The 13,225-nt window shown below is 44.8% G+C and overlaps 1 protein-coding gene across 5 annotated transcripts in view; it reads right to left on the reverse strand.

The window, feature by feature from the left end:
- CCDC134 (coiled-coil domain containing 134) overlaps positions 1 to 12,259 on the reverse strand; it is a 90,819-nt gene extending 78,560 nt beyond the window's left edge. Inside the window, exons 1-4 of one of the 5 annotated variants that reach the window (XM_033929360.1) lie at positions 12,110 to 12,241; positions 11,720 to 11,753; positions 10,107 to 10,196; positions 5,814 to 5,934 (exon numbers count right to left, since the gene is read on the reverse strand). In XM_033929360.1, coding sequence (XP_033785251.1) covers positions 5,814 to 5,916 — 103 coding nt within the window. In that variant the 5' untranslated portion in view covers positions 5,917 to 5,934; positions 10,107 to 10,196; positions 11,720 to 11,753; positions 12,110 to 12,241. Of the gene's footprint in view, positions 1 to 5,813; positions 5,935 to 10,106; positions 10,197 to 11,652; positions 11,754 to 12,109 lie in introns of those variants that run through there. The other 4 variants (XM_033929356.1, XM_033929357.1, XM_033929359.1 and 1 more) reach the window with 4 other exon arrangements.
- Between the last annotated feature and the right edge of the window lie 966 nt (positions 12,260 to 13,225).

Here is a 13,225-nt window from a genome sequence, read left to right on the forward strand (position 1 = left end):
GGTAAAAAGCCAACGCCCTCTTACATTCAAGAGTGTGAAGCGCCACCTCTCCAGGATGAGAATGGGGCTTTGGAAAAAACACCGGAAGAACAATGGACTGGTTGAGGTGGAAATCTGAAACCATCTTAGGCAAGAACTTAGGATGAGTACGAAGGACCACCTTGTCATGATGAAAAACAGTAAAAGGCGGGTCCGCAACCAGAGCTTGCAACACACTGACTCTGTGAGCAAACGCGAGGGCAATCAGGAACACCACCTTCCAAGTGAGGTACTTCAGAAGAGCCTTACCAATGGGTTCAAACAGAGGTTTCATCAATTGAGCCAGAAGCACATTAAGATCCCAAACCACTGGGGGAGGCTTGAGTGGAGGAAGAACATTAAAAAGGCCCTTCATGAATCGAGAAACAACCGGATGGACCAAGAGCGATTTCCCATCAATCGGCTGATGAAAGGCAGCAATCGCACTAAGGTGGACTCGAATAGAAGTCGATTTGAGGCCAGACCAAGACAAGTGGAGCAAATAATCCAGCACAGAGGACAAGGAGACAGACAGTTGCTCCATACGATGCGAAGCACACCACGCAGCAAATCTAGTCCACTTTTGGGAGTAGCATTGTCTAGTAGAACCCTTCCGAGAGGCCTCAAGAACCTCCCACACCGACTGAGAAAACCCGGAGGAGGGAGTCAGGTGGAAAGGAACCAAGCTGTTAAGTGTAGAGACTGCAGATTGGGATGCAGCAGCGAACCCCGACTCAGACAGCAGAGAAGGAAAAACAGGCAGAAGCAGAGGTTCCTTGACACTGAGTCAGAGGAGAAGGGAGAACCACGGATGCCTGGGCTACCGAGGAGCTATCAAAATCATGGCAGCGTGTGACAATTTGAGCTGCACGAGAGTCCTCAGAATCAGAGGAAATGGAGGGAACGCATAGAGGAACCGGCCCGTCCAATCCAGAAGGAAAGCATCCGCCTCTAGACAATCTGGGGAGTAAATCCTGGAGCAGAAGTGAGGCAATTTGTGGTTGAGGGGGGAGGCGAACAGATCTATCTGCGGCGTCCCCCATCGAGCAAACACCTGACGCAGAGTCGAGGAATGGAGCGACCATTAGTGCGGCTGGAGAAGGCGACTCCACCTGTCCGCCAGGCAGTTTTGTTCGCCTTGGATGTAGACCGCTCGAAGGACGATGTTGTTGCGTATCGCCCACTCTCAGAGCCTCCCGGCAAAGAGACAGGGAACCCGTACCCCCCTGTTTGTTCACATAATACATCGCCACCTGGTTGTCCGTGCACACCATAACCACGTGATCCTGAAACAAATGACAAAAGGCCTTCAGAGCATTGAAAATGGCCCGAAGCTCCAGCAGGTTGATGTGGCAGCGACGGTCGGTGCTTGACCAAAGACCCCGAGTCCGGAGGCCGTTGAAGTGAGCTCCCCAGGCATACGCGGAGGAATCCATTGTTAGGACCTTCTGCGGCGGGGGCACAAGAAAGAGAAAACCTCTGGAAAGATTGGAAGAGAGCTTCCACCAACGGAGCGAACGCTTCAAGTAGGGAGTCACCGCAATGTGCTGAGAGGCGGGGTCCTGGTTCTGTCTCCACTGGGACGCCAGGGTCCACTGAGGTACTTGGAGGTGAAGTCTGGCAAAAGGAGTCACATGAACGGTGGAGGCCATGTGTCCCAACAGGATCATCATCTGCTTGGCCGAGGCCGTGGACTGAAGGGAGAACGAAACTGTGCGCAAGGAGACACCAGAGTCCATAATCCGCAGGAACTGATCCCGGCAAGACAGAACCTGAATCTCAGAACCCCTGTGGACTGAAGTAATGACCTTCAGGAAAACAGTGTTGATGGTCAGATCCATAAGAGAAGTGCGCTCCATCAGCTCATAAGGTGGACGAGCCAGAGATCACAGAACCAGATTAAGATTCTACATTGTATAAGGCGTCTGAAGTGGAGGCCGTAGCCAGAGTTCACCTCTCAGAGAACAGATGATATCTGGATGAGAAGCCAAGGAGCCCCTCAGGGGCACTGGTCCGAGACAGGAGAGACCAGCCAGCTGGACCCTAAGGGAAGCCACCGACTTTCCCCAACCCGTCCTGAAGAAACTCCAGAATTTTGGGAATGGGTGGAACTGAAGGATCCTCCTGTCTCTGCATACACAAGGCCTGGTAACATCACCATGGTTTTGCCCATCTCCACGCCTTCCCCCCAGTAAGCTGCCAGCGTAGACTTCTGCTTGCTGCGGAGAAGGGTAGAAATCACCAAAAACGAGTAGCCTTTGCTATGGCCTTGCACTTAAGAGCCAGGCTGTAAGACCAAAGCAGTCAGATCCTGGAGCGCAATTGAACCCTGGGTGAGCAGATGAGGGCGACAAGGAAGCTTGATCCCCGGACCTTGTTGGTGATGAACCAGGTTGGCGTACCACATGCATCTTGGCTAATCAGGTGCAACGAGAATCACCCAACACATGAGAGATACAATCCATATCAACAGGCGGCCAATCAGGAGCCAAGGAGGGAAGACATACAGGAGACCCTCCTGCAGCCAGGGCTTCACCAACGCATCCAAGTCTTCATTTGCCCTTTGGCGCCGACTGCTGGAGAAGTGATCCGCTTTCCTGTCTAAGAAGGTATATGTGTAATGGTCTGAACAGATGGATCTGGACCATTTTCCATTTGAGGTTTGAATCTCTGGTAGAATGGGCTGTTGGATCATGAAGGCTGCAATGTCAAGCTGGTGACCTTTCTCATGTGTGGTTTGTGGGTCTAAGATCTTGTAGGTTAAGGCTTCGAGGTAAGATAGTAGGTTTTCTACTTGCTTAGAGGTTTGGTCTTCGAGATGGAGGTTTAGATCTCCAAGGATTAGGTTGTAAGTTGCTGTTAGTGAGTTTCAGTATATAAAATCTTTGAATTCTGGTCTTGTGTGTTCCAATTCCCTGGTGTTATGTAGCAGAGCATGGAGGTTATGGATCCTTTTAGTGTGGTGTATGAAAGTTGGCAGGCTAGTAGATCCATGTATGGGGTGGACGTTTTGTCTAGTATATTTAAGTTTAGGGAGTTTCTGACTAAGATGGCTAGACCTCCTCCTCTTTTTTTTTTCCCCCCTGCAGACCACTGTTATCTTCTATTCCTTCGGGCAAACTTCCGTTATACTGAGTCTGAGGTTAGTCAGGTTTCAGTGAGGAAGAGCCAGTCTAGATTTTCGGTTTCTATCCAGTCTTTTATGTGTTCTGTCTTTGGGCTTAGAGCTCTGATGTTTATGTAGGCACATGTTATTAGTGTGGTGTATTCTGTTTGAGCACTATTTGTTGCTTTTGAGTAGACAAGTGCTCTTGGTTGAGGGTGTGGTTTAGTCCTGGAAGGGTTTGTTGGTCTTCTCCTCCATGTTGGTGTGATGATGTGGTGTATGCAGATCTGGGAATCTGTGTTTCTGTCTGTAATGGTTCTCCTGGCTGGGTGGTGAACTCTATTTGTAGTTGAAATAATTGGTATTGGGGAGATGTTGTTTGCTGCAGCCTTCCAATTGGTTAGGAGCAAGATGATCAATAGGATAGTTTGCGTTTGTGGTATAGCTTTCATTGTGAAAGATAGGGAAGAACACAATGGCAGAGCCAAAGGAAAGGGGAACTTTTAAACAAGCAAGGTTTCCCGCTAAGCCTTCCAACAGGCTCAGCGACTGGATTCTAGTATCTTAGTAACAGCAACATAAATTCACTCAGAATCAGGCATATTATGAATATAAAACTCTACAAAATAAACAAAAAAAAAATAAAAAATTCACTTTTGACCTAGAACAAGTCTACCATTCCAACATTTACTTCCTGATCTTACATAAGGACCCTATCAAGGAAAACACAGTGATGTAAATATGGGCCCCAGAACATCAGGATATTCGTTGGAAAAATAAAACAAACCTGATTACAAATACTTACATAGAAACTCCATACTAACAGAACACCCAGCCTTGGCTGGATGACCACACACACCTCTGTAAATAAAAATTATAAAGCTGCGCAGCAAAAGCTCTGAAGCCCTTTAAATCTCTATGGACTTTGGGGCAGTTACTGCAGTGGCAGCCGCTAGCACAACTTTGTAAAAAGGGGGGGAGGGGAGTGCAAGTGACCACAAGCTAAAAATAAATTTAAACACCAGTACACCACCAGAAGAGAAAAAAAAAATGTATCTTGTAATGTAATACAAAGAAAGCAGATATAATTTGCAAAAGCTGATATTCTAATCACAAAATTGAACACACAATTCTTTTTTTATGCTTTTGTTATCTGGCTATTTTATTTTTCTAATTGTGTTAGTCCCAGGTTCTAATTTTATTTTTCATCTGCCCAAACTTTCTTAACTGTTTTCAGGGTTTCTAGTCCTGTGTTTGCCGTTTCTTCTCTCCTCCTGTCTTCACTTTCTTCTACATCCAACTCTTATTTATCTCCAGCTTTTGCTTTTCCGCTTCCCTATCCAGATTACACTTCTTACCAACCACCCCTTAATATCCCTGTCAACCATAAATGAACGAACAGAAAGCAGCAGGATGCTTCCTTTTAGGCATGCATGCCTTCTATTTCAGTCAACTTTTGAAATATTTAACCCGATAAGACTCTCTTTCTACTACACCTGTGTTGCAGAAGCACTCAACCCTTCTAAACAGAACCCTGACTAGTTACACCTGCCACAGACCTGGTGTGAGTGAGCGTGCCTACATTTACTGCAGCGATGCAGCTTTTCCGTAATTGAATCCAAGTGCCCAGCTTCAATTCTAGATTAGACACTCTCCATGCTGCATTAGAGCTCTTACATCTAAGTACCCCCTAGTGCACACACAGAATCAATTTGGCTCTCTTTCCTACAAATCAACAAGCACTATGCTTCCCAAAGCAGGTTGAGAAGTTTTAAAGGCATGTTAAAATCTCTCTCAAACCAAATTTGTAAAATGAATATACACTTCTCTTTCGTTATTCGCGGAATATAGGGGCAGAGCCAGAATGCGAATTAAGAAAAACCATGAATATCTTCTCGGCCGGCTCTGACCCACCCCCACTTCCCTCCCGCCGTCACCCCGGCATCCTGGCCTTACCTGGTGGTCTAGCAGGCTTTCGGGCCAGGAGCGATCTTCCTACGCTCCTGCCCCGTGCAGATCGCCAATAGGAAATGACTGCCGTGAGTTCCCGTAGTCTCTCGAGACTACGACGGGCGCTCACGGCAGCCATTGCCTATTGGCGATCTACATGGGGTAGGAGCGTAGGAAGATCGCTCCTGCCCCGAAAGCCTGCTAGACCACCCGGTAAAGCTGGGATGCCAGGGGAAAGGCTAAACTATGGGGGGGGGGGTGTTTCTCTCTCCCCCCAAAAATCATGAATATGTGAAATTGCGAGTGCCGAAACCACGAATGGGGAGGGGGAAGTGTAACATCTAAAAATTAGGGGGGCAGCCACATATGCACAGAAAAATAAACTAAACATTTCTGCTAGAACAGTGCATCTTTCTTATCATAAATGGCAAAAATCCCAGAATCTGCTTCTTGGCCATTGGCTATTCAGTAGATTGTACAGTAACAATCTCTAATCTTTGACTTCCAGTCACTGCTAAAACATCTTTACATACACATCAAGTGGTAAAAACCACATAGCCTCCCCATCTCTTCTAGAGGGAAATCTAGTCATATTGTTCTAAATGACACATGTAGATGAGGGGAGTCATGATAATGGGGCTAAAAGTTTATATTGCTAATTCAGCAATGACAGAAAAATTCACACAAGACCTAGAATTGTCCACACTTGGGATTACTAAAACCTGAGGCAAAAGGATACAGATCTCAAATCCCGTGTCTCTCTTCTGTTTCTTAGTGTCTGATGTGCTACCAAGGGTCAAGAAAAGCACAAGGAGAGAGATGCAGACTTGAGGAGCCCCCATAGCTTGAATCGGAAACACCTGCAAGGTGAACAGATGAAGACTGAAGGGCGACTCCCTCTTTAAACTGAAGCTCATAGCTAATCATAGGACAATTGTTTCTCTTTCTATGGTTTCCTCTTAAGTGTCAAGTGTTTTCCTACTATTATGCAAATGTAAATGTGAAACTACTAAGGGCTAGATTCACTAAAGATAGCAACTCAATCGCTATTGGCTGATTCTCTGGCCAATTTTAAAACAGTGATTGATTCACTATCAAGTTTGCATGCAAATGATTTGCATGCAAACCCATTGACTCAATCGCTCAGTGGGTGATTGAGACATGTACAGAGCCCTGACGGGAAGTGACAGAAGAAGTAGCCTACAGTCACTGCTGTCAGGGCTTCTGCTTTTTTTTTTTTTTTAATGGGACAGATGTTCTGCACGACTTAAACACGCACCATCTGTCTCATTAAAAAAGCTTACATACGCCTGTCCCCCCTGAGCCACCATTCCCCGGCCTGCTCACTCCCTTGAAAAACCAACAGCAGGAGGGATACCCACTCCCTCCTGCCACCGCAGTGCCCCCTCCCTTCCCCTCCCCAGTGTCTATACCTCTTCTGTTGGGAGCAGGAGGAACCACAAACACCTCCTGCTCCTCCACCCAGCCTGCTACATCACTGGGCCTTAGGCCCCTCCCTGGAGCATTATGTGATGCACAGGGAGGAGCCTACGGCCCTGATTGGCTCAGACGCCTCATGCTCCTCCCTTGGGAGGGGCCTGAGGAGTCATAGCCTATCAGGGACTTCCTTAGGCTCCTTCTTAAGGGAGTCCTTGATTGGCTCACATGCCTCAGGCCTGAGGCATCTGAGCCAATCAGGGCCTTAGGCCCCTCTCCGTGTATCTCATGATGCACCAGAGAGGGGCCTAAAGCCCAGTGGCATAGCAGGCCGAGTGGAAGAGCAGACATTGTTTGTGGTTCTTCCTGCTCCCAAAAGAAGAGGTATGGACACCGAGGAGGGGAGGGGGCACTGCGGAGGCAGGAGAGAGTAGACATCCCTCCTGCCAATTTTTCGGGGAAGTAGGCGGGCCGGCGGGAGTTTTCATGGTAGGAGGGAGTGAGCATCCTTCCTGCAGGTTTTTTGAGGGGAGCAGGTGGGTCGGAGGGAGTCTTCGTCGTAGGAGGGAGTGGACTTCCCTTGTGCCATCTTTTTGGGGTTGGGGGAACGGTAGCTCGGGGGGCATGCAATTGTCAGGGGTCGTTGGGAGAGGGATATTGTGAGCGGTGGGGGATTTTTTTCATTTTTTTTTTAATGGAGCATATATTTTGCGTGTGAAATACACGCAAAATATCTGTGCCATGGAAAAAAACCACGAAAAAATACAAAACAAAACCAGGCAGATCTGTCGGTAACAGTTACTGACAGGTCTACAGTAGTCGGGTTTTAGAATCATAAAACCTAATGCAAAATAGCCAAGCAAATGTAAATGAATCAGTCGCTTGGCTATTTTGCATGGGGTTTTACTAATTTGCATGACCGGATCAGAAAATGGGTGATCAAGGGGAAAAACACGCAGTGAGCCATTTTTTGTGAATCGGGTTGGTTAGCAGTGATCGTTGCTAAACCTATTAAAACAGTGACGATCGCTGACTTTAGTGAATCAGGGCCTCAAAGAACAAGTAGCCAGGGTCTTCTGAATGCCAGTCCTCTGCAACTACAACTACAGCTACCTCATGTGACCAAATAAGCAAGGTGCTGCTCTTAAAGGTCTATGTGTTGGGTGATTTTAAAAGAGCATTACTTGGCTTCTTCACTCCTCTTATCTGTGAGCACTTTCAGCATCCAACTATCAGAAAGGAATAGCCTAACCACATCAAATTTGGGTCTCCCAGTAAGAAATGCAGACAATCAGAAATCAAGTCAGTTCCTCATCCCTGCCATACTCAAACTGATCAAATAGTCTTTAGCCGATTGTTTTTCAGACTTGGGTCACAGTCTCAGTCCATTCTAGCTATTCAAAACATATAGCAGATGGCAGCATGTCACTATCAACTTGGGAAGATATGCTTAAAAGCTTGCTATGGAAGTAACTCTGGTTGTAGCCAATTTTATTTGCAAGGCAGCTCGGCCTCCGATGCTCAAAAGAGTTCTCGGGGGCTTCTACCAATCACGGCAGCAGCCACTGAGAACCCTTTGCAAATGCATTACAAGGAGTATTAAAATAAGCATTCCTTGTAATGCACAAAAGGGAATGCCCACTTTTTACCACGTATAATCTTTCAACGGGTCTGGCCCTGCCGGTTGATTTTTGTGTGTGTGTTTTGTGGGAGTGCAAGTCCCACGTCTAAACAGTTGCGTTCTGACTAGGATTACCATATTTAAAAAAAAGAAAAGAAAGAAAACTCCAGACACATGACCCAGCCCCACCCCCAGAGGTCCAGCCGCATCTGGAGGGCCAGAGCTTGTAGGGGCTTTCCAAAACCTGGACAAATGCTGGGTTTTGGAAAGTCCGTCTGGGAGCCCAGATATTCCTCTAAAGAGAGGACATATTTGGGTTTTCCCGGATATCTGGTATCTCTAGTTCTGACCATAAGTGCAAGACACACACATGTGCATCCATGTTGTGACTGAAAAACAAAAAACACTCACAAAAACTTATTGAAGAACTCCAGAGATCAGTAACTGTACTGGGCCTCTGCACAAAAGCTGTTCACCACGCACAGTCCTTCCTCCTTTCACCAGGATACTTAGCACAAATAGTGTAGAATTACCATATTTTTGAAGGCAAAAAAGGACACGTTACCCTACCCCAGCCCCACCCAGAAAAGCCAATAAAAACAAACCTGACTTAATCCTGGACTTAAAAACTAAAATGCTGTTACATGCTCTTATGGCTCTCCCGTCTCACCCACTTACTTTCCCCCAGCCACTGCCATTTTGAATCTTTGGGTGAGCCTGCTGCCATCGTCTGGCCTTGAAAGCCTTCATTCTGTAGCGACTTCCCATTCCTGAATAGGTGGGATGTTGAAGAAAGGTTGCTTCCAGGGCAGGCTGACAGCAGCAGGCTCACCTTTCTGCCGCTGCCCAAAGATTCAAAACTGTTGCGGCCAGGGAGGAGATAGGAGGGGGAATCGGGAGAGTAAAGAGCCATATCCAACTCCAGGGGCATAAGCCAGCCCTGCCAAACTAGGTGAGCTTGTGGGCCAGCTAAACCCAGACAGACTCCCCCTTTAAGAAAAACCACCTGGACACCCAGACAGTCCTCTAAAAAAAGAGGACATATCTGGGTGTTCCCGGACGTATGGCAACCCTACAAATAGCATGCGTATGATTTGCATGCTATTTATGCAAAGCATACCCTAGCAAAAGAAAATTGCCCCCAATCCGGTATTTTTTTTTTTTTTTTTTTTTTACTAGGTTGCCGGAGGTTTGGGCATCCTGCCCTTAGTGTGTTATAGCTCTCAGGAAGCTGGAATTATACAGCACCCCAAAAAAAAAAAAAAAAAAGCTATGCTGAGCCAGAGTAAGGTCCATCAAGCCAAGAATCCTGTCTCCAACTGTGGTCAGTCTGGGTCATAAATACCAGGCAGAACTCAAAACAGTAAATCCTCCACTTTGATAAACTGTTTTTGCAGTTTATCAAACTGGCTAAGAACTCTAGAGACAGCCAGAAGTCAGCAGGTACATCAGCGGGACATTAATTAAGTGAGGGAATGGAAGCTCAGAGAGAGGGTATGTAACAGTGATTGGAGAAGGCAGTTATGACTGAACAATGGGTGCTGGGGAAAGAGATGAGAATGCTCTCCTTTTGAAAACCAATGCATTAGGACAGGGGTAGGCAATTCCAGTCCTCGAGAGCCGGAGCCAGGTCAGGTTTTCAGGATATCCACAATGAATATGTATGAGATAGATTTGCATACACTGCCTCCTTGATATGCAAATCTATCTCATGCATATTTATGTTCTTATGTTTTTATATCCTGAAAACCTGACCTGGCTCCGGCTCTCGAGGACCAGAATTGCCTACCCATGCAGTCTCTATTTACCAGTAATCAAGTATTACAGCCTCAAACCTGTAATTTAAGAACAAATACAATTTATTTGAGGACAAGGGCTGCTAATATACATATTAATTTATATGCATGCTTTTAAATTAATACAGTGGACACTGCCACTGAATATTCACAAAACTTATTGACTGATTACTCTTACCAATCAGAATTTTTTTTTCCTGGATGCTTCTCTGAAATCTCCCTCTAGTTCTTGATTTTTCTTTAAGTTTTATACAATCCATTCATAAAACTATATCAGAAAAAGAAATGCACAAGAGAAAATGTCTTTCTAGCTCCCAGGGGTCTACTTTTAAAAAGTGTCAGGTTTTTACCTTCGGGTTTAGAAGGTATATACTCAAAAAGATATACAGTGCTAAGGAAACGTTTGTGTCCCCTCCCCCTCTCCATTTTATACTGGAAACATGATTAGATCTTAATCTAAATCCTAATAAGAAAGATAATCCTACTGAATATATAACTCAGACAAAAAAGGACATATATATTTGATTACTTAATCGACAATAAGTATCCTTGTGTGAAAAATATGCAAACCCGTCTGGTGGCATCTCTTTCGGCAAAAATAACCTCAACTAAACATTTCCCGCAACTGTAGATCAGTCTCTCATATTACCTTTGAGGATTTATGGTTCATTTTTCCTTACAGATCTGCTTCAGCTCTGTGACATTTGAGGTCATCCTTTCTTACATGAACAACTTGTATGAAGTCAAGGAGGAAGGGAGTCAGAAGATTTTTCTTGCAAGTCTTTTCTAGATCCGTCCTGCGAATCATTACTAGTTTCTTTAACCATTGCAAATGGATTGTTGCATTTACTGCTGCTTTAGAAGGAAAGAAATGGCCTCTTACATGCTCTGCTATGAATGACACTGAGAAACCTGTATTTATATAGTGGCCTCAGAGTTACTCTTGCTTCTATCTTGAGCCTTCAAAGATCTGGCACTGTAATAGTGGCCACATGCAAGGCCTTCACCACTTTTCCAAAAATAGCAGTGTACCACTACAGTGGTGTCAGACAATGTTGCTTTTGCTGGAGAGCAGTCCCACTATTGTGACTATTGCTGTTACTTGAACTGGAGCTTGCCACTACTATGTCGATCTTAAAAGTTTGTATTAAATGTTTTATTTTTTATCTGTAAAGTTATTTTTATTCTGTACAACGCTTTGAAGAAACGAAAAAGCGTTTAATCAAAAATTGAATAAACTATAAACTATAAACTATAAACTGCTCCTGATCTGGGAACAGAGACCTACCGCTACAGCTGTTATTACTGCTATTCAAAAACACAGCGCTGAGCCCAGCTGGGGGTACAGGGCTCATCACTACTACAGGTATGCTACATTAGCTCCAACTGATGTGGGCCCTTTGGGGACATGTGGTACTACATCAATTGCAGCAGAAATAAGGTCTGTAGAAGTCAGGGTCAGGACATGGGTGACTATCTCACAGATACATCATTATTCTATACCTCTGAGGGGGGTCACATAATTTTATTTGCCCATGATCAAGGGTGTCAAAGCCACAAAGATTGACAAGGATTTTTCCTAAATGACATGACCAGCATTTACACTCTTAGAAACCTCTGAAGCAAGTGCAAAGAATTCTTTGCTTTCTCCCTACAGCAATACTCTAAGCCCCCCTGCTGGACCAATCAAAATCTATTTGCAAAATTACTCCCTAGTACAGCACCTGAGAAAACGTCTGCCTTTAGCACTGGGTACTTTGACACATATAAAAGTGGATTTCTGGTCCTCACCAAACAAAATTCTTGTACCAACAGGAAGCTAAAACTGAAAGAAGAAGAAAAAAATACCATTCACAAACCAATTTTTTTTAAACCTCGCTCATTTATTATTATTTTTTTTAATGCTACCAGCCTTATGGTGCAAGTTAAGACCGTCTATTTTTTTTTTTTTTTGTCCTAGCTTGCAGCATGCGCTGCACCACGCAGAAAAGTCCGCTCTTTAATTAGCACATCACAGTCACACATTGGGTGCGAGGCTCTCTCAGGTTAGCCCGCGAAGGCAGAGACTTCCAAGTCGCACGCATCTGACTGCACTCACATGCCGACCGCCCGTCTTCACACGCATTCTCCCCCCACCTCCCTCCCCCCGTCCGTGGGTTGGCATCTCTCCCTCGATCCTACCTTCACACTTGCCTTGGAGGTCGCCGCCAGTGACAGCAATTCATACAGGTCGCCCGCTACCAGCCCCGGAGCTTTCCTTCCCAGGCATCCCGCCTTCTCTGACGCTTTCAGACGAGCCCCGCCCCTTTCTGACGCAACTTCCTGCTACCAGCTGGTCAGAAAGCAAGCGAAGGGAAGCTTCGGGGCTGGCTGCAGCAGGTACTACTACTAGGTTTTTTTAAGATTTGATATACCGCTCCTGCATTTTGCTGACCTAAGGGTTTACATAGTATCAAACTAAAATGAAATGAGGTACTTGAGACAAACTACCCTATCTGTCCCGAAGGCTCACAATCTAGCTAAAGTACCTGATAAACTAAAAATATGTAATAACAACATATAATACATTTCCAAGAGCAAAAATCAAAGAAATAGAAAGAATGAAAGAAGATAAAAAAAGTAAAAATAAAATTAAACAAATTTAAGAGATAGAAAAGTCTCTGAAGCGGCCTGATAGCAGTGCAGTGCAGCTCTTAATACAACTCTGGCACAGCACACTTCACAGATCCGCCACTGGCAGAGCATCAGTGAAATTAACATTTCTAAAACATATCCACTAAAACTGTTATATGAAACAAATAAATACAAATCAACACGGAATCAGTACAGATTAATACAAATTAAGGCAGCTTGCTGTCCCCATTCCATTATTCAATTCGGGAGAGCCATTTGAAAAATATGTGCTTTTAGATGTCTCTTAAAATTTTGAAATGATTCTTCCTTCCTTAATTCTACTGGTAAATTGTTCCACAATATTAGAACCAAGTAGAAAAATGCACCATTTCTGGTTGAGGCAAGATGAGCCTTTGAGATATGGGGAACAGCTACTCTATTGTCATTTAAAGATCTCAATGAGCGACTAGGTGTGTAAAATAACACTAGATTAGAGAGATATAATGCTTCTAACTCAAATAATGCCTATGTGCCAGCATCAGATTTTAAATTTAATTCTAAATTCCATTGGTAACCAATGGAATTTCAAATATAATGGAGTTACATGATCATAGATATGGGCGCAACCTAACAGCCAAATTGCTGCATTTTGTACTGTTTGAAAATGTTTCAGTTGCCCACATA

This window comes from Geotrypetes seraphini, chromosome 2 (genome assembly GCF_902459505.1).
Source record: "Geotrypetes seraphini chromosome 2, aGeoSer1.1, whole genome shotgun sequence".
NCBI classification, from domain to species: domain Eukaryota; kingdom Metazoa; phylum Chordata; class Amphibia; order Gymnophiona; family Dermophiidae; genus Geotrypetes; species Geotrypetes seraphini.